This window comes from Coptis chinensis, chromosome 4 (genome assembly GCF_015680905.1).
Source record: "Coptis chinensis isolate HL-2020 chromosome 4, ASM1568090v1, whole genome shotgun sequence".
In the NCBI taxonomy this organism is placed as follows: Eukaryota; Viridiplantae; Streptophyta; class Magnoliopsida; order Ranunculales; family Ranunculaceae; genus Coptis; species Coptis chinensis.
The window spans coordinates 42,505,857-42,527,226 of NC_141459.1; the positions used below are offsets into that span (position 1 = coordinate 42,505,857).

General features: G+C 37.0%; 1 protein-coding gene across 9 annotated transcripts; it reads right to left on the reverse strand.

The window, feature by feature from the left end:
• Positions 1 to 11,088: 11,088 nt before the first annotated feature.
• LOC147503558 (DExH-box ATP-dependent RNA helicase DExH1-like) lies at positions 11,089 to 18,920 on the reverse strand. Of its 9 annotated transcripts, none has more exons than XM_086556856.1 (11): positions 18,619 to 18,920; positions 18,360 to 18,414; positions 18,180 to 18,233; positions 17,546 to 17,608; positions 16,683 to 16,771; positions 16,359 to 16,513; positions 14,469 to 14,572; positions 14,170 to 14,385; positions 13,956 to 14,037; positions 13,204 to 13,479; positions 11,089 to 11,616 (listed from the first exon to the last, which is right to left on the reverse strand). In XM_086556856.1, exons 8-11 carry the CDS (start codon positions 14,172 to 14,174, stop codon positions 11,395 to 11,397), a joined length of 585 nt encoding a protein of 194 aa, XP_086412982.1. In that variant the 5' UTR covers positions 14,175 to 14,385; positions 14,469 to 14,572; positions 16,359 to 16,513; positions 16,683 to 16,771; positions 17,546 to 17,608; positions 18,180 to 18,233; positions 18,360 to 18,414; positions 18,619 to 18,920; the 3' UTR covers positions 11,089 to 11,394. The 9 variants fall into 9 exon arrangements, with proteins under 9 accessions (XP_086412982.1, XP_086412978.1, XP_086412979.1 ...); XM_086556852.1 differs by adding an exon at positions 16,058 to 16,110 and having other exon boundaries at positions 14,469 to 14,568; positions 18,360 to 18,920; XM_086556853.1 differs by adding an exon at positions 16,058 to 16,110 and having other exon boundaries at positions 18,360 to 18,920.
• Between the last annotated feature and the right edge of the window lie 2,450 nt (positions 18,921 to 21,370).

The following is a 21,370-nucleotide window of genomic DNA, read 5'->3' on the forward strand; positions in this document are numbered from 1 at the left end:
CAAAACAAAAACCTTGAACCGTATAGATTCCTGTGTGGAAGCTCAGCAACTAACACTACTCCAACTTTGTGCTGATCACGTCCTCAACGCAAACTGTGTTACGCATGTCCGTCTGTTTTCGCCGCTCACTACAGCGTGCTTCCCATTAAATAGCCTTGTAAACCGATCCAAAATCTTCCTCTCCAACTTTAAGTAAGATAGAGAAAGGAGTCGTGGTGTAAAAAACGAGTGAAGCGTCTGCGGCAGTATCGCCAACACTGCTTTTGTATAGCGCTGTGATCCTTCTCCGTGTCGACTAACAGGTACGTCTCTTGCCATTAACCTTTGCTTAGATATAGACTTTGGTTGGTTTGGAGAAAGGTCGTAAACTGTGGTTGGTTTGGAAACGAAACACACTGAAAAAACGATGTAATGGCGAGACCAGATGGCGCCAGATTCAAAAACTTGTTTTAACAAAAGCACTACACGGTACAGCGCCATCTAATGAAGGTCACCGTACCTGTGTCCTCTTATTTGAAACTTGTGTTAAAAAAAAAACATGATATCGTGCCCACCAGTTTATACATACTCATTATATTCCAAACATGATACCGTGCCCACCAGTAAAGGAGGGGCACCATACCTGCGCTCTTTATCATATTCCAAACATGATACCGTGCCCACCAGTAAAGGAGGGGCACCATACCTGCGCTCCTTTAATATGGTCCAGTGAACCCGGTTTTGGTGCTTTCTGACCCGGTTTTTTTTTTACAGGTAGAACTACCGTAGCGAAAAATAACCGAGAAGAAAACTCGATGACGATTGCAGACTTGGTGAGGTGGAAAGAAGGTGACAGGTACAGCGACTACCTGGAACCGCGTCGATGGTCGCTTAAGGAAATACAGAAAATACTAGGACTCGAGAAATTTGAGATGGAGGAAGTGTACGAATTTGAAACGAAAGTCGAAGAAGATGAAGTAGTAATGACGTATACACAATTAAATTGCAGGAATGCAATTCCGTTGAGCAAAGAAATAGCGCAATTACTGGAGTGGTGGCAAATTGCACCGGGACAACTGCCAATATCGTTCTGGTTAATCTTTACGAGAGCGCACCGTTTACAAAATGAATTTAACAGAAGGTCGGGGTGAAGAAATCTTCGCGTTGATAATGACCGAAAAGCCATAATGACGAAAAGGGTACATAAAATTTGAAGTTGAATTCAAAGGATTCAAACAAGTTTTAAAGGGTTTCCAAAAGTATACACCGGATGGGATAGATTTGCATCGCTTTGCAGGGAAGTGGAATCCGACAGAGTTTAAAGTGCCGAACAAATTTCGAGGTAAGCCAAAACATAAGTATTGAAAATAGTACTATGAGTAAACTGTTGACTAACACGAGTTATTTTTGTGTCTAACAGAAAACGCGAGTATACTACCAGATATTGAATCGGACAAAGAAGTAGAGAACAACCTTCGTTTCTTCTTTCATGAATGCTCTGACGAAAGATTGGTAGATCTGAGCTACTTTGATGATATCGTTGATTTCCGACATTATGGGGTATCGAACAACGGCCCGATAGGTCCAAGGAGACACATAGCGAAATGGCGAAGAAGAGTAAGAGTCTCAGAAATGCAATATTCGGCAGCGATAGCGATAGTGAAAAAGAAGATGGAACGGAGTTAACACAGGGAGAACTAGTGTTGAGTTTGCCAAGCAAAAAAAGTGAATTGTACAAAAGAAGATGTGCCACAAGAAAACGGGCGAACGGGGACCAAGAGAGACAACCAACGTTACAATGTATGATGCCTCGAGGGACGAGACTACAATGCACCAAACATCCCAGACGAAATATAATACATACGCAGCATCAAGAGGAAAAGGTATGTACCGTAGAAAACATAGATATGTAAAAGTGTGGTGAGATGTAATATCTCGCTTTGGTTTGGTATACACAGGAAAAGAATGGCGGGGAAAAGAACGAAACAGCGATACTTACAAAAGATAGTGCAGCGAAGATCACAAAGTCGGTGAAAGAAAACAACCGGCAAAACAAAATGCAGGAGCAAAAAATCCAACCACCACTGGCAAGTACTGTCAGGGGTAATACTACTCATGGAGGAAAACCACAGAATTTGTTAATGGTAAGTTGACCGTTGATTTTTACTATTGCGTTAGGACGGTAAAGAAATTTGTGTCCAACACTAATCCGATGAAATTGGTAGATGAAACAGAGATGTTCAAGGTTGGAAGACGAAGTGAAGGGATCGCCCGGGATTACGCCAATGGAAGGGCCCGAAAAATATCAAAAATGTGACCAGAATACGGAGAACCTCGGAGAATATGACAAAGCAATGTCAATGATTTTCGAAAGTATAAACCAGGTATGATAATATTATTTTTATCAGTTATTACAAACTTGTGTTTAAGTCTGAAAGATGATGAAATCAGATATTTTTTGTCGCAGGTTAAAACGGCGGTAGTACGGGCCAAAGAAATTCATGAAAAAGTCGCGAAGAAAAATATCGTTCCGAATGAAGTCAATGCCTTAGAAGAGATAGAGAAAGTGAAGATACTCAACCAAAAATTGGAAGAGGCAAACAAAGCGTTAAGCGGAACCATCAGAGAGTTAGAAGGCGAAAACAAAACTTAAAACGAGACGGAAGAAGAAGGAGGAGAGATCGTCTGAAGAATTTGGGAAAGCCTCGTGAGATAATGGAGGAACACAAACACTTAAAAGCAGATGTGATAGAATTGAAATCCCTCGTGGCGACCAAAGATCGGGAACTTAAACGTGCGAAAAAAGAGGTAGAAAAATATCAAGCGAATGATAGATTTAAACGAGCTCGGCCAAGATCACGCAAATGGCACACCGTGAATCGTCCGTAAGACAACCGATGTGAGACTTTAATAGAAACGGGAGATGAACTAGAACGTGAGAAGATGAATTACAAAGATTTGTACGAGTTGTATATGCGAAAAGTTGGGAAGAAACCATTGGATTTTCCCAAACCAATGATCATGTGATTGCGAGTATGTAATACCGTAGAGCTAAAAATTCTGTTTATGAAAATAAAGTATGTGTTGGCTATTTAATATCATTGTGATGTCAGATAACATACCTGTATAAAACTTAGTGTTGTTGATTTATGAATGTAAAAGAACGAGACGCCCCCATGTAGAGAGAAAAACCTCCCAATATAGAACCATTGGAGAAAGTTATTGAAAAGCAAAGGGGACATGATCGTCCTCCATGAACCTAGCTATTCAGGTGTTAAAATATTTGTACCGAACGTGAAGCACGGCCTGACAACTGTTGGAGTTGTCACAGGTTCAAAGTCGTCACCCGTGCACCGGGACCAAACTAAAACACAACGCCATATCCTTAGTAGTGGAATTAGCACGGATATTGTATTCTGGGAGTATTGCAATAATTGTTCCGAGCAAGAATAACCATCTTATTGACTCGGATTTCCGTCAAGTAGGCATGAATGCGACTTACTCGGACCGAAAAAGGCATAATATGAATGACCTCCCTAGAATGAACGTTAATGAATGACATTGTTGAAAGTAAAAAAGTCTGCATCGAATAGAGAAATGTAAAATGACAACCAAACTAAGAGAATGGATGTTGAATGCTTTATTGATGGATAAAATAGAACGAACTACATAGATGGATAGATTTGTTATTGATGGAGTAATGTAAAATTGCAAAAAAATTTCCTAACGGTAAAACTTGCGAAGGTGGTAAGCATTCCATGGCTTCTCTATTATTCTTCCGAAATAGTAACGGAGGAAATATGACCCCTTAGATCTTTGGACGATCTATGATGTAGGGTCCTTGCCAATTTTCCCCAAACTTTCCCGATTCTATAAGCTTTGGGTTTCTACAAAGAACCCAGTCTTGAGAGCAAAAGACTTAGGGACGGATCTTCTTGTCGTAGTTCCGTTTCATGTCACTTTGATACTTAATAAGTTGTTGTAGTCCCTCGAACGAACCTCATCAATAAGAGCTTTTGGTGAGCCAAAGTAGTGTCATTGGAACCTGTTTCAACCCTTGAATCGACCGAGATGTCTTGGAAATCAGTTCGTAGGTAAGATCGCTCAAAGACCACCATATGCAAGGTTAAAAGGTGATAATGCATTTGAATATTTTGGCGTTGTCCTATATGCCCACAAGACATACCGGTAACTCCTTGACCCAATTTCCTTTGGCGCCGGTCAAAACGCCTCTTTAGGTTGGCCAAAATCACCTTATTGGTGGCTTCGGCCCGCCCATTGGCTTCATGGATGATAAGGTGCGGAGAAGTTATGCCAGATCTTCAAATTAGCGTAATCGACGAATTTCTTCAAAGATCGAATTGTTTACCATTATCCGATACAAGTGCGCGAGGATGCGAAACGACAAACAATATTTCTCCACAAAACATTTTGACATTGGAAGCATGGATTTGGACCAAAGGCTTTGCTTCTACCCATTTGGTAAAGTAATCGGTTGCCACAAGAAGGAATCGAATACTACCTGGAGCTTTAGGTAAAGGACCAATAATGTCTAAGCCCCATTTGGCAAATGGCCACGGGCTTAGCATGGGATGCAACTCGAAGAATGTAGTTTACTCATATTATCGTGCTTTTGGCATGGCTCACACACCTCGGATAGGTGTTTTGCATCCTTTTGCATCTCTGGCCACCAATAGCCCTGTGTCATAGCCTTATGAGCTAAACTTCGCCCCTTGGAGTGGCTTCCGCATAAGCCGGAGTGAATCTCTTCCAAAACTTGAAGTCCTTCCTGTTTTGAGAGGCATCGCAACATAGGGTTAAAGTCCGAGCCTTTGCGATATAAGTGCAAACTTCCGTCGAATGAGATATCACCAAAACTTCCATGCATCGCGTTTGATTCTTTCAATGAAGTTTTGGTTATGGCGAAGTGAAGAAACTTGCAAGTAGTGGATATAAGGAAAACGCCAATCTTGTGCATCGGAGATCATCAATCGGCTCGATAGTATCATATCGGGAACTTCGGGACTATCATCATCCGCTTCATGTACCAACTCACTATCCGTTTGGGGTTTAATTCGGGAGGAACAAATGGATCTATAGATTCTAATGGAAGATCCAAAGTATGGTCATGTTGTGAATTTTCCATCTCCTTTTCCGCTTCGAAGTCATGATTGGTGCGATTATCGTGGGTCGTATTTACCTGTTAGCGCACAAGCAAAAAACAAGTAATTGCTTTCATGTACATACAAGTCATGCAATTCTTTGTCGGTAAAAGTCAATGCTTGGCTCTTTTCTCGGAACTCCACAGTTGATGTGTCTTGACTCTTCGCTTTTAACGGCGCAGAGAGATAAGCCAATGAATCAGCATGACGTATGTCATTTCGGGTCTTTGAGTGATAGAGATGCTATCAAATTGTCGAGCAAGGCTATGTATCAAACCAAGATAAGCCGCCATACGGTCATCTCTTGCTCGAAAGACCCGCCAAACCGATTGGCCACAAGGCGAATTGTGTATAATCGAGCTTTTAGCTGACTTCAAAAGCTGTTCTCAAGGCACAAACGGCAGCCTCATACTCGGCTTCATTATTTGAAGCGGCGGCCAAGTCGCTGATTTCTCAATCTTCTCTCCGCCGGGTTTAACAAAAGCGATCCAATTCGGACCAGATTTATTATGGGAGCCATCCGAATAAACAATCCATAGGTCAATTGGATTAGGAATTGCGTTTGCAAGTTGGTCGCCGATTAGTTATTGGTGGCAGAATGTCTTCCATAGATTCTTCTTGGCGCAAGAAATCGTCAATAGGAGAATCATCAATCGGAAAATCAGCTATCAAAGAAGCTAGAGCATGTCCTTTTTCAGCAGTACGACTTTCAAAGACAATGCTATATGCACTAAGATAACTTTCCCATTCGGCTAATCTGCTTGATTCTTGTGCATTACGAAAGATCTTGCGTAAGGGATACTCAGTATAAACTCTGACCAACCTCCCCTGGAAGTATGGTTTTAACCGACGAGCGGCATGAACCAATGCAAGTGCCATTTTTTCCATCTTTGAATAACGAGACTCAGCTCCGGTTAACGTCTTACTGATAAAAAAGACGGGTCTACCATCATCGACGAAAAGAACAACACTAACAGCTTGAGTTGTAGCTGCTAGGTACATGCCAATCGGTTGACCCGTTGAAGGACTTGTCAATATAGGAGGACTGACCAAGTATTTCTTCAGTTGTTGCAATGCCATCTCACAATCAATGTTCCAAGTTGCTGCCCCCTTTAAAGTCTTGAAGAAGGGATGACAACGATCGAATATTTAGAAATAAATCTATGAAAGATGCAAGCCGACCAAGAAGCCGTTGAATTTTCTTCTTATTTTTGGTGATGGCATATCAATAACGGCACGGATCTGATCAGGATTAGCCTCAATACCTCTACGAGTCATGAGGTATCCCAGAAATTTTCCAGAAGAGAGGCCAAAAGAACATTTGGCGGGATTGAGTCTCATATTATACTTGTTAAGCCTATCAAAAACAAGTTGAAGATTGGAAAGATGATCACCAGTAAGCTTCGATTTAACGACTATATCATCAATATAAGCCTCCATTATTATCCCCAACAGATCGGAAAAAATTGTATTGACAAGCTTTTGGTAGGTTGCACCGGCATTTTTTCAGACCAAAAGGCATAACGATGATGTAGCAGTAAAAATGCCTTGGTCGGTAATGAAAGCGGTGAACTCTTGGTCATCAACATTCAAAGAGATCTGGTAGTACCCTGAAGAAGCATCCATGAAAGATAGGCATTGGAATCCCGAAGTGGCATCCACTAGTTCGGAAATTCGTGGCAATGGATACGGATGAATCGGACAAGCTGCATTAAGGTTTGTAAAGTCAATACAAATTCTGATTTGTCCGTTCTTTTTTAACTGCGACGACATTAGCAATTAGCAAGCCATTTCGGTAAGTAACTTCGTCGGGTAAAGTTAACCGCAAGTAGCTTATCAATCTCCTCTTTAACTTTGAGCTTCCGATCAGGTGTCATTCTTCTTGGTTTTTGGCGAACTGGCCTGAAACTTGGATCAATGTCAAGTTTATGACAGGCAATAGAAGGGTCTATTCCGGCATTTCCTCAATTTTCCGTTTAAGATACGCTTTATTTCATTTGTAAAGGGAAACCAACTCTTGTTGTTCTATACTCGAAAGTTCAGCGGAAATAAAAGTGGTTTCTTCTGCTGAATCTCCTACTTGTACTTCCAAAAGTCGATCCACTGTCGGGCGCCCTTGCACATGAGCCTCAATATTATAGATGGAGGGCACGCTTTGGTAATCAGAATCAGGCAGGGCACTTGCAAGGATCGTATTACCTCGAACTTCAGATTTTTTATAGTCATCCATTGCTTTGTCATGACAGGAATGGGCGGATACCGGTCACTACTTAACCTTACAAATATGCCCGAGAGAATGGGAACTTGACATACCGATGAAATGTGGAGACCATGCCCCCCATGGAATGTATCAATCTCGCCCAAAATGCGTTATAGTGGGATCGACAAGTCCATCAATAAGAAATCGAGCTCAACTTCTTTGTTCATTAATTTGATTGGTAAGGTAATTCTTCCAACCGCTGAAGATGTTGTCCCATCAAAACCGATGATAGGATTGTCTTCGGCGATGATCATACCCTCGCGAAGTTGCATCTGAGAATAACATCCACTGAAAATGACGCTAGAAGTGGCCCCTGTGTCGATCATTACCCGTTGAACACGAGAAGCACCTATAGACACAGAAATTATAACTGCGTCATAGTGAGGGTGATATACACCACGGAGATCATCATCAGTGAATTGGAGGGGCTCTTCTTCAGAAGTCTCGGTCTGGATTCCTTTGACAAAATCGACTTTGTTGATACGGTTAAATTCACCAACATAACTAACTTTCAAACGCTTTTGATTCTTACTCTGACTTTTGGAAAGAGACTCAACATGAGAATGGGAGACATTAATGACATGCTCATAAGTTGCAGCAACTGCCTGTTGAGAGTTTTTCGTAAGATATTCGTTCAAAAGTCCTTTCTCCACTAATTTCTGAATCCGACCCCGGAGAGAGCGACAAAGTTCTGTCTCATGGCCATAGTCATTATGAAATTTACACCACAAGGCTTTGTCCCTTGTCGCTTTGGTATCTTCTGAAAGTGGATATGGCGGGGAAAGAAGATTCCCACTTTTCAACTTCTCATATATAGCAGAGTACTTGGCATTGAGCGGGGTCAGTTTTAGCTCAGGTAGAGTTTTTCCATCACGATTGAAATTGACTTGCTTCTGATTGTCATTCTTTCCATCGTTATGTTGTTGATCTGACTGTCCTTGCTTCGGCTTAAAATTTTTGCTTTCAGAAAAATCTTTACTCCGAATATCTTTGTCCCTTGCTGCTTTCGCCGATAGGTTCTCCTCGATACGGATGTGTTGTTCAGCCCTAACATACAGATCGTATCGAGTTTTAGGGACATCTTTAATTAGAGAGTGGTAAAGATCCCTTACAATGAAGTTCGAACTTCTGTCTCTTTCATAATATAATGCTTCTTTAAAGGAAAAAAGAAGCATCCCATCGAAAACTTCGGAACATCTGCTGCTTTGCCTTTGAACCTAGTAACAAAAGTACGTAACTTCGCCACGTTGTTGCTTGATGTTCAGAAGTGAGTCGACATCCTTTGGCGTCTTGCAATTGTGGCGGAAACGATTAACAAACTGATTTTCTAGTTCATTGAATTGGTGAATTGATCTTGAAGGCAACTTACTAAATGATAACTGTAAAATGTATAGTTTACCTACGAAATGAATGATGAATTCAATCCGTAAGTAAACTAAAACTGATCTTTTATCTCACTTATGTTTATCAAAGCTTCTACTCTCAATGCGAATTGCACTAAGTGGAGTAAGAAGTTCGTTCCACTCCTAGTTCCCTAGCATGGATTGTTTTCTAAGTCTAAGAAATCAGTCTTAAGTCAATGAGAGCTTTACGAAATAAGTAACTAGACTACGATGCAACTTACCCACAAGATACAACTAGTCAATTAATAAACAACTATGAAATTACTACATTGATTCTATGATAGGGAGTTAGAGGGGAATTGATTCCACCTTAACTCAACTTAATCCACTACCGAACGAATAATAAGTAATCCGAATTGAATCGCCACGCGAGAACAATTGGTTATTCCTAATCCCTAATTACACATGGCATTTCTACCAATTCATAACTAGCATGTGAACAATTAAACCCATTCTCATGGTGAACTAATTATTTCTCGGGTAGAATAGAAATTACGGCGACTCTACGATAAACGGAATCAAGCTTTCATCAAGGCTTCTCAACCCCTCAAATGGAGGTTTAGCCTTGAATCATTACATAATCATTTCCATTTAGATTAAAACTAAACATACTATCAATATTCGAAATTTACTTAATTTAAACAATAATGAAATCTAATTTAATGACTAAAATGAAATAAGGACAGGAATTGAAATTAGATCTAGAATTGGAAATGACAAAATCGAAATTAACAAATAGCCATTTATTTATTAATACTAATGAAGAACTATGATTCTAATAGTTTTAATCTAAGACAAGAATTTGAATTAAAACTAAACTTAATTAAAACAATCAAATCTAGATCTAGAAGCTATTCTAATGGCTACTTTCTATTCTAAGCTATGTACCATAATTCTCTACTAATTAATCTACCATTAACAAAGAGCTAAGCTTTTGTTTTTATACATCCAGATCCAAAAATCGTGCATGGGCTTGGAGCCATGTTTTGGGCCAGAGAATCAGGCCCAAAACCCAATTCTTCGATCCAAAAGGCCTCTTCAGCTAGATTCGGCTTCAACAGAATTTTCGTCCACTTCTGCTCCTCTGATTGGGTCAAGGCTTGGACCATTGCAAAGCTATTTCCGAGCCGGTCGTTTTGACATAAGGTAGGCCCAATTCCAAAGTCTGAGTCTAAAGATATGGCATTCGGAAGTTCTGCTGACTTTTGCTCCTTTATCTCGCTAAAGTGGCACATTTCGCACATAATGGACTTTGAAGCCGAAATCCATAAAACACGTAATGTCGGTATTAACTCTTACTTATTATTCACATAATTGGTCTAACATGATTATGATTATTAAGGGGTTAAAACTACAGTTTTGGGCTCTTATCAAACCACCCCAAAACAAACATTTTGCTTGTCCTAAAGCAAAGATGAGAAATTAGAATAAGTGACCAAAAATGGAGTTCTAACTACTCGTTTATTTGAGTGCGATTGCATTAACCATATGCAACAAGGCCTTAAACCACTAGGAATTCCCTAGTGGATGAGTTATAGCCTCGTGAGAGTTTTCCAGTGAAGGTACTCACAAACTTCATCTATACTACAACGACTAAGAAAATAAAACTATTGTTTCCTTATTCATGCTCAACTATCTATACATCTCTCTAGCAATTGAATAAGAATAACCAAGTCAAAAACCTAAGTTAATATATGCATAATAATCTATCATCTACAATAAACATATACACAATGAGTAGTACTATAAAATGTTTAGCAGGTTTGTTTATGAGAACTCGGGATAGCGTCCTTAAGTAGGTTCTCACAATAATAGTCAAGAAACAACACTCTGATTAGTAACGGATACACATCCGTTACAAAAAATATTAGTAACGGTTATCTTGCATTGACACAAAAGCGTGACAAATAATAGTAACATATATTAGTCACGCTTAATATCCGTTAGAAATTTTACTAACGGTTAACAAGTGTTACTTAAATTAATTTCAACAACGCATAAAAACCGTTACAATTTATTAGTAACGGTTATTAATTTTGTACATAATTTGTTTGCAACTGATAAAGTGTTAGTAATATCCCCTTTCTAACATTTGAAAACCGTTACTAATTTTCAATTGCTAACGGTTTTCTATCCGTTACTAATGAATTTTCATTGTATAAAAAAAAATTAGTTTGTTTAGCCCTTTTATGTGGAGCCACCTGTAATGTTGCACGTACCTGCATTTGCTCAATCACAATCTCTACCACAGCATTTCTAACATAGCTCATTCATAAATAAGTAATATACCAAGATCCAATTTCTATTGAGAAGTAATATACCTTTATCTGTTTCGCCACATCCATACATACACAAATGCAAATTCCAAAATATACAACTATCATAGCAATAATATATTAAATAAGTTGCCAACATCGATCAACACTTGAGCCAAGCAAAGAGTCAAACCCTGTACTGACCTCTAAAGACTTCATAAAAACCTACAGAAAATCCAAAGACTAGACACCACCCAAATGAAACCATGAAAAGTTTGATAGCAAAATAGTTAACCTTCGAATAAAATCCATGAACAGCAAAGTAGCCTCTCGAACTATAACGATGACGTGCGAAACAAAAGACTGCCCCCAAAAAGCGAACCCCTACGTGATAATCTCTCTGCATTTATGGTAGCACTCATCAGAATAACACGTAGATCTGAACGATGAGGAAGAAGGTCACGCAAAATTATAAGCAAAAAATTCTCATTCATGCCCCTTTCATGGATCTCCTCGACAAGTAAATGGCTAACACCAGTCAGATCTGGGTCTTGAACCTGTAGTTTCATAACCAGTTCAAAGAAATCAATATATATTACCAGTGATGACCAGAACCCATGAGTGCTAGTAATCAGCAGGAAGATATTATTGCATGAGGATAATTATCAAAGAAAAAAGCATGGCAAGATTTTCTAGAATGGTCACATGCTAACCCAACTTCCCCTAAGCTTGTTTAACATAGATCGCTTCCTTGACAATCATTCAATAGTAGCAAGTGTCTGAGAAATAATACAATAGGAAAGAAGCAAATCTTTGATCAGATATCCTATCAACCTCAACAATCTCCACGAATGAGGGCTAAGAGCAGCAATTACCCGCAAGTACAAGAACTTGAGAAGGAAAGGCAGTGATACACTTGCACCTTTTGTTATTCTAGTTATTAATCTTGTTGAAATAGAAAGTTAGGAAGTATCATAATGCTCTTTACAGCAAGATGGCAAGACGTAAATCAATTCACATGAGATTAAAGTACAACAACACATGTTAAGAATTTAATAGCATTTCTAAATCACCTTAACCATAACATATCTAGTTATTAAGGACATTAGACAATTGCAGTTGAATATGTAATTGAATATGGGCCTAGTTAAAAAGATCTCCTTTGCCTGCATCCTACTTTAGAATGAGGACAAGTATTAAACACAGTTTCACATTAGCCGACATTTCGTAAATCAGTAGTTAAGGAGATCAACAGTAGAGCAAAAGATTCTTATATTGTTGTCTATTCACTCTTAAGATACATAGATTATATTTATTCAATAAAACAATAACTATATCGACAGACGACAGAAGAAAAATGCAAAACCAAGGAGAAGCTACTATGAGTAAATAGAAATTTTTGGAACTCAAGGAAGAAAAGAACATGACAAAATAAAATCCCAGCTGTAGAAAGTGTGTTACAAGCAAAATAGTTCATTAACTACAAGACAACGTCTTGTACATGGAAAAGACAGCAATCTGATTTTTTTTGAGAAAGTGACTATTTTCCAATATATATTTTCTCTATATGGTGGTGTACAAACAAACATGAGATTGCTTGTGAATTAAGTAACTTAACTATTGAAATGTTTAGTACAGTCCCACAAGGGGCATTATAGTATAAACATTCATGGGCCTCTCCATTCATCACCAATTGGTTTTAAGATGTACAACTGTGCAAATAAATTGACAAGAAAAGTGTGATAATAAAAAATATAAGTTTGACATTCACAACAACAAACACTACCAAGTTAAACTTCTAAACTAGTTTAAATAATCGACTTTCAAACAGACACCATGAGTTCATGTGATGCGAAAGGTCCACCATACCAACAACTCACTGCTAAAGTTTTCACTACAACCATGATCCTTAATTGCATTTAAAATATGGTTATGTACTTAATCAATTTAACAACAAAAATATCTGAAAACTCATTTTCTTTTTGTCTTTGACTTTATGAATTCACAATAGAGCAAAGCGGAGCAGATCTAGCTCATCATTGGACATCCATACGAGTTCAATCTAAGTTCATACTAAAAGGAACAAAGGACTAGCTCTACCCTGATGCATAGAAAAATAATGTAATAAAGAAACATTTACTTACCAGCTGCCTAAGAACCACTCCAGTGGTACAAAATAGAAGACGAGTTTGTGCTGAGCGCTTTGCTTTCGAACGGATCTGGTAGCCAACCGTATCGCCAATAATCTCTCCCCTTTCAGTTGCAATCCTAGCGGAGACAGAGATCGCAGAAATATCACAGGGTTGAGTACATATTATGTTGCAATCCGCAGCACGAAGACACGATATTTCCTCTTCCAGAATAAATTGCGGAAGCTGTGTCATTTTTCCACAACCAGTCTCTCCCGAGACTACTAAAACCTATATTATTACCAAGCAAGCCATAAGCATGGGTACCAAACACATACATCAACTACTAAATCTAACCATATGTTACAGCAGTAAAATTAGTGAAGAGCCTCCTTCATTGAAAGGTATAGGTCATCTATACTCTATGGCCGGATTTCAGATTTGGGCTGTTACATGTCTTTAAAATGTATGCCCAGCCTTACATTTTTAAACCCCAACATGATTACCATTTAAAAATATAGCTAAGAGCCTAAGAGCTATAAATAAAAATAGAAAAATAACAAGAGAACTTGTTAGGCAATGGGAACAAACAAATACTCTGATTACATATGTTTGAACCAGCTTACATCATTGTGGAAAACTAACTGATTTTTTTTAAAGATGGTTCTAAGAATGTAGTATATGAGCGCATTTAAGAATAGTCAACGAAAATAGTTGTCACCAAAAAAGGTCAAGAACCATGCATTTATCTAAATTAGCAACAATACCTGATTGTCAGCAACAACTTTCAAGAACTCAGCTTTCTTTTTATATGCAGGTAGCTTTTCCTTGAAAGACATCATCGCTTGCCTGCCAAAATGATTATGGTCACAAAAACAATAGAAATATATGAAATACTCAGCTACATGTTCAAGGGGATAACATTTCTGGATTTAAAGGCAAATCATTAAATTGGATGTTGAGTTGAATCACCAAACATACAACATTTTATCTTGCTTTTCCTTTAATTCAGCACTGAGCTTCTCCTTCGCAGTATCTAAGTAAGACAAAGGACCAGAATTTGCTTCATCTAGAGCTGGTAATATTTGTTTTTCTCCCTGAATTGAGGAACTAGAGGAACCATTAATAGGTGTTGCTCCTGACGAACTAGCCAATAGACTTTCTACTTTTTATCTCGGTTTCGGAAGACATTCGAATCTGCAGGAAGGATCATATGATGTAAAAGTGTAACTCTAATGCCTAAGAACATTGAAGTAATTAGTACTTTACACAATTTGCACCTCCTTCTGTGTTGATCCATGACATTCATCAAGATCTGCCTAATAGTTTGGCAATGGAACTTTGCTAATAACAAGTGTCCTCCCTTTGTTGTATGCATAGCTTACTTTCACAAATGGCAGATCACAAAAAGTTACAATCAGAAGAAGAAGAAATATGGCTAATTAGGGAAATAACCATCTAAGAAACAGGCAAGTGCTTCAAATTAGTCAATAACAGTGTATTCTTAAAAACACAAAAGCACATAAGACCACAAAAAAGACACTAAAAAGTTTGTTTTTCAAGCAACCTTGTCATAGTTGACAAAAACAAGGGAGGCAACTTGGTGAAATTTTACAGAGTCCCCTATCTCACTCCATCTCACTATATGATAACACAACAAAGTGCAAATTTTCACGCATTTAGACCAAACGATATGGTCAAAAACATGGCTAGGTACAACTTCTCGTGAAACCTCTAAAAACCACCTCCCAGTGGAAGGATATAGCACATGGCTTGTGCACTCTTTCAACAAGAGAGTTCCCTCAGTCCCCAAAGTCAGCAATGAAGTTAAATATCACTTTTAAGATTATGTTAACAGTACCTCTTCAAAAAAACATATTATGTTAACAGTACAAAAACGTTCTTCACTTTTACTTCAAATATCAACTTTTTCATATATTCCCATAGAAAAGAACTGCTCCAAAACATAATAGAAAGTTTCCTTCTCCTTCCTCTACTTCTTCTCCTTGTTCTAAAAGTATCTCAGCTCTTAAAGGAAAACCAATATAAATTATCAAAATTTTCTCAGAAAAAACAGACAAGATTGAGTTAACAGTATAATCCCCACAGATAAAATGGTGGGTGTAATTAAGAAAAAAAAATCCACAGATAAACAATTGTTTGTATGTTTAACACAAGAGCACAAATCTCTTGAGAGAATCAGAAAATATCTCAAAAGAGAGTACAAAATCTTCAATATTATTGAATGAATCTCAATTTATTTACACTAAATATGGAAACAGAGATCCACCCAAATCCAGAAAACTCACCTACCACACAACCTACAAGGTTACAACAATAAATAACAGAAAACTAACAACAATTAACCAATACCCAAAGTCGACAAAATGCATCTAAAGAACAACTTGAGCATTAATGAACAAAACCCAGATCACAAATCAATCCAAAACAGTATATTTTGATAAAAAGAGTATATTTTTTATCTTGTTTCATTGATTCACACAATCCCAAGATCATGAAACATTAAAAAAAAGTTGATATTTGAAGTAAAGGTGAAGAACTTATCTGTACTGTTAGCACACTAATTCGAAGTTAATATAATCTTAAAATTATAATAAATAACCGAACTTAAGGTTAAACAAGCATAACAAACAACAATTGACTTTTATGCTTAGCCAAAACCCCATTTTCAAAAAATTGAAACCCGCACAATACTTAATTTTTGAACATTTCACTGATTCTCTCCTTAGTCCCCTTTGAGTGCTGCAAGGAAAGTGTCGACTTGGTTTAAACATTCTCAGATACACCAAACCTTGCACATAAGAAGGAAGATTATAAAATGGCAAGAGAAATAAGAAGATCAGCATACCAGAAGGACAATTTAAGAAGTATCCCTCTTTACAACAGGATCCGAAGAAATGGCTTAAGATATCGAAGAAACAGCTACTGTTAGAAACTAAACAAGTGGTTATCAGAAGAAGAGAAACAACACATATTTTGGAGAAATGAGAGAGAAAAATTGCCACAAAATCATTCACGTACTAAAATCACATTGGAAGAACCTAATGAAAACTTGTTAAGTAACTAGCCAATATTTGTCAAATGCCCAAGCTGTCAAGGAGTGGATGGCTAAATGCTAAAAAGTAAAACCAATATTCTAGGTAACATACATTGCTTTGCACATACTCAGAGCTCGAACCAAAGATTCTCTCTCCATAGGCACCCAGACCACCTCGAATGAGTCCTGAACTAGCTCCAGCAAACGCATTGCCAAACAGGTTCGGCTGAGGGTTTAACGGTGCCCCACCCATATTATCATACATTCCTGCCATAACATGTAAAGAAACATCAAATACAAGGTTTCTAAATCTTAAATTACGTTACAAAGGTGTCAAATCAGACAAACAATCGCTCCAATTGATTGAAAAATTAAAAAACAATTGAGGGACAGATCTAAAATTAAGTAAAAAATTGAAACTGCAACTGACACTTACTGTCAAGAGAATAAGAACTTATCACCGGAATAAATATAAAGTGATGACCGTTTGTTTGGGTTTTCCCTCCACAAGTCGTTAAATGTGAACTGAAAAGTGGAGAACGGAAAGAAATAAACCACTTTTAATTGATAAAGTAAGCTTTTCTTCCATAGATTGAGCAATAATTGATAAAGGTTTGTCCTTTCGGGTACAAAACCAACTAACTTCAAAACACCTAGCAGATCGACCAAAAAAACAATTCTATTTCATAACTGATGAGATTGATAGAGCAAAAGTGAAAGAAAAGAAAGAAGAAAGACCTCATCTGGCAGTGGCAAGGGCAGCGGCAGTGGCAGCGAGAACCAGCGCCAACACTTCACCCCTTTTTCCCGTTTTGTTTACTCTTTTCAAGGGTAGTTTACTATTTTGTTTTGTGTTTTTCTTAATTGATCTCAATTTTTCAGTTTACATTTTAACGTTGGTCACACTCCTTCATCCGTTACTTAATATCTTGATAAACGTCACAAAATAATTCAGATAATTTACTAACGGTTAAGTAACTTTGTCACGGAACCTTAACTATTATTAATTTACTAACGGACGAGTATGTGTTACAAATGAGAAATTGCATTTGTTAGAAAATCCTTATTATGGTGTAGTGATAATTGTAGTGTGTATTGGTTATGATTGTGTGTAAAGTGAGAGACCAGTGAGTGTGTGCGTGTACTACCAAGTGTGTGTTGTTAGTGTGAGTGTGTGCCTCATTTTGTTATGAAGTGAGTATGCTGATTCGTAGAGTGGCTAGCCACCACGCAGATCACATTCCTTATCAATATATTCATTAACAACCTACAAAATTAAATTGTGTTATCAGTCTTTACCTTATAAGAGTGGATCATATATAACACATCAGAGAAATATCTCAACCCCAGAAATGCATAAGCCTGTGCACAATAATATCAAGTAATATACATAGTTATTTGATCCAAATCTGAACCTTGACATCAAAGACCAAAAGTTTTATATTGGAAAGTCCACAGAAAAAATAAAATAAGACGACAATTTATTTACTTTAATAATATACAAAGTGTTATGTGAAGCAAGACTTAGAATGAGTAATGAAACCCCATTCCAAACAAAACAAAGTCATTCACACTAACACAAAACCTCTACTTCATTAACTGAAGCTTGAAGTTACGGTTAAAGCACAAGTAATTACTAGTTGCTAATGATGATTTTATTTTTTGATGTGAATCCAATGCTCTAGTCCAAGACAGTCCTACATTAAGCTACAAGAATATTTTGTCGCTTCTATTATCTATCAAACAGTTCCAATATTATTTAGAAAAACCTCACTGATTATAAAACCTGACAAGAAACTGAACATGAGAACACCATATATGAAGCTATAAAGATACAATATTTTACTTAAAAATTTAAAGTTTAACCAATCCCATAAGCTAAAATCTTAATGTAAAAAACTTGTTACACTAAAAACACTACGTTAGTTGTTACCTTGAGCAGATCAAACACTTAGTAAGAAGCGAGAACAGCAACGACAGCAAGCACCTTCAAAATTTTAGAATATTGAACCCCAAATCATGAATTCTACAGAGAATGATTAAAAGTAAGCAAATTGATTCAAAACCAAGGCATTGGAAATTCAAAGCAACAACCAAGAAGAGAAATCGGTACCTTATGAATAGAGAACTGGAAAAGCTATAAGCTTGTTTGATATCTGAATTAGAACCTTAAGAAACAGAGATAAACTTGTTACTTAGAAACTTAGATATCAATCTTTAACGAAATTTTATCAAAATGTCATTTTTTTTTTCATTTTAAAAACAATCTTTTACTGGATTCTTTAAAATCAACAAAATATACAACAAGCAACCCAAAAATTAAAAATCTCAGCAGATAAGGAAAACCCTAACCATGACCAACAATTACTTACTTCAGTGGAAGAGATCCTTTTCTTAGTAGATCTAACAATTAACCCTAAAATGAAAAAATTGAAACCCTAAATAATTTGAACAAGAGGGAAGAAGTGGAGAGGACGACTCATCTGCTAGTGAGGAATAACTCTACGAGAGCAGTGCAGGACCACTCGTCCAAGCCCATTGTTTTCTCTTTTTACTCTCTTCACTCAGCTTTTTCTTTTTCCTTTGTTTTCTCCTTGTTTTTCAGATGAGCGCGAGAAGAGAAAAACTCCCGCTTGAGTTCATTTTTTTTTTCATCTGATTTTTCCTATTTCTGTTTTTTTTTCCTTAGTTTCTAACATATCTCTAAACGTCACTAAATATCTGCATAAACGTCAGAAAATAATTCAACTAATTTAGCAACGGTTGAGAGTATTGCTAACGGATTATAAGTGTGATTAACTTCCTAACGGATGAATAACTGTTACTAATGAGAAATCCTAACTGTGGCCAATTCACCCAAATGGTGTAGTGCTAATTATTTCTGGCGTAGAATAGAAATTACGACGACTCTACGATAAACGGAATCAAGCTTTCATCAAGGCTTCTCAACCCCCTCAAATGGAGGTTTAGCCTTGAATCATTACGCAATCATTTCCATTTAGATTAAAACTAAACATACTATCAAGATTCGAAATTTACTTAATTTAAACAATAATGAAATCTAATTTAATGACTAAAATGAAATAAGGACAGGAATTGAAATTAGATCTAGAATTGGAAATGACAAAATCGAAATTAACAAATAGCCATTTATTTATTAATACTAATGAAGAACTATGATTCTAATAGTTTTAATCTAAGACAAGAATTTGAATTAAAACTAAACTTAATTAAAACAATCAAATCTAGATCTAGAAGCTATTCTAATGGCTACTTTCTATTCTAAGCTATGTACACTAATTCTCTACTAATTAATCTACCATTAACAAAGAGCTAAGCTTTTGTTTTTATACATCCAGATCCAAAAATCGTGCATGGGCTTGGAGCCATGTTTTGGGCCAAAGAATCAAGGCCCAAAACCCAATTCTTTTCAAATTCAAAAGGCCTCTTCAGCTAGATTCGGCTTCAACAGAATTTTCGTCCACTTCTGCTCCTCTGATTGGGTCAAGGCTTGGACCATTGCAAAGCTCTTTCCGAGCCGGTCGTTTTGACATAAGGTAGGCCCAATTCCAAGGTCTGAGTCCAAAGATATGGTATTCGGAAGTTCTGCTGACTTTTGCTCCTTTATCTCGCTAAAGTGGCACATTTCTGCACATAATGGACTTTGAAGCCTGAAATGCATAAAACACGTAAATCAGTATTAACTCTTACTTATTATTCACATAATTGGTCTAACAAGTATGATTATTAAGGGGTTAAAACTACAGTTTTGGGCTCTTATCAAACCACCCCAAACAAAAGATTTTGCTTGTCCTAAAGCAAAGATGAGAAATTAGAATAAGTGACCAAAAATGGAGTTCTAACTACTCGTTTACTGAGTCGCGATTGCATTGACCATATGCAACAAGGCCTTAAACCACTAGGAATTCCCTAGTGGACGAAGTTATAGCCTCGTGAGAGTTTTCCAGTGAAGGTACTCACAAACTTCATCTATACTACAACGACTAAGAAAATAAAACTATTGTTTCCTTATTCATGCTCAACTATCTATACATTGCTCTAGCAATTGAATAAGAATAACCAAGTCAGAAACTTAAGTTAATATATGCATAATAATCTATCATCTACAATAAACATATACACAATGAGTAGTACTATAAAATGTTTAGCAGGTTTGTTTATGAGAACTCGGGATAGCGTCCTTAAGTAGGTTCTCACAATAATAGTCAAGAAACAACACTCTGATTTTTCCACTCAAGTTTAAGCTACTCCGATTAATGCAGTGGGCACACTTTACCTTACAATCTCAATGACAACAAGGAAGCCGAGTCGATCAAACACATCGCCACTTACTATCACACTAACCTATTCCTAATTGAGCTAGAGGTCTTTATTAGGTGTTACGGGGATTAGGAGATGGTTTAAGAAGGAAGGAAATGGATATTCTAAAGGACAAGTCCGAGATAATCGAGTCTTCATATTATGTAACTAGAGAAACCTTGTTATTTACTTTTGCTTCTACACTTTGTTTCCATCCTTAGCCATATTTTTTCTTTTTCTTTTCTTTGGCTTTTGACTCCCTTTTATTCTATTTTTGGATTTTTATTTTATTTCTATTTTTATTTTTCTTTTCTTTGGATGGAAACTTCTTTTCTTTATTTTTCAAGCAACTAACTAATTTTTGTTTACACAGGTTTTTTCTCTTCTTCTTTCTTCATCATTCTATTCTCGGACTTATTCTAAATTGGGTAGGTTGATTTTTTTTTTTTTTTTTTTTTTTTGTAACAGGGTAAAGGAATTGTGGTTTATGGAAGGGCTAATGAAAGGCTTAATGGGGCTGACTAGCGAAAAATATACTTAGGTCAGAATTTCTAGCTATATCGATCCAAAAGGGCCTAAATTCTCGCTTAGGATATGGTTTAGTGATCAAGCAAGTGAAGCGTGTGATTTCTCTATCCGGATTTTACTTCTCCCTTGTGTCATTTCTCAAATGTTTTGTTTTATATAAGGCTTTAGGCTATATTCTCACAGGATTTGTAGAATAAGTACTCTAGCCTAGATTTCAGAAACTTCATCGCTAACAATCATAGATACTCATGTAATATATTTATAGATAGATGTAAA

Excerpts from the sequence above, each read along its gene's own strand:
- LOC147503558 (XM_086556856.1), bottom strand. Across the intron at positions 13,480-13,955 it reads AAGTTGTTGCTGACAATCAG|GTTTTAGTAGTCTCGGGAGA; the intron begins GTATTGTTGCTA and ends GTAATAATATAG. Across the intron at positions 11,617-13,203 it reads GAGTGGTTCTTAGGCAGCTG|GTTCAAGACCCAGATCTGAC; the intron begins GTAAGTAAATGT and ends ATGAAACTACAG.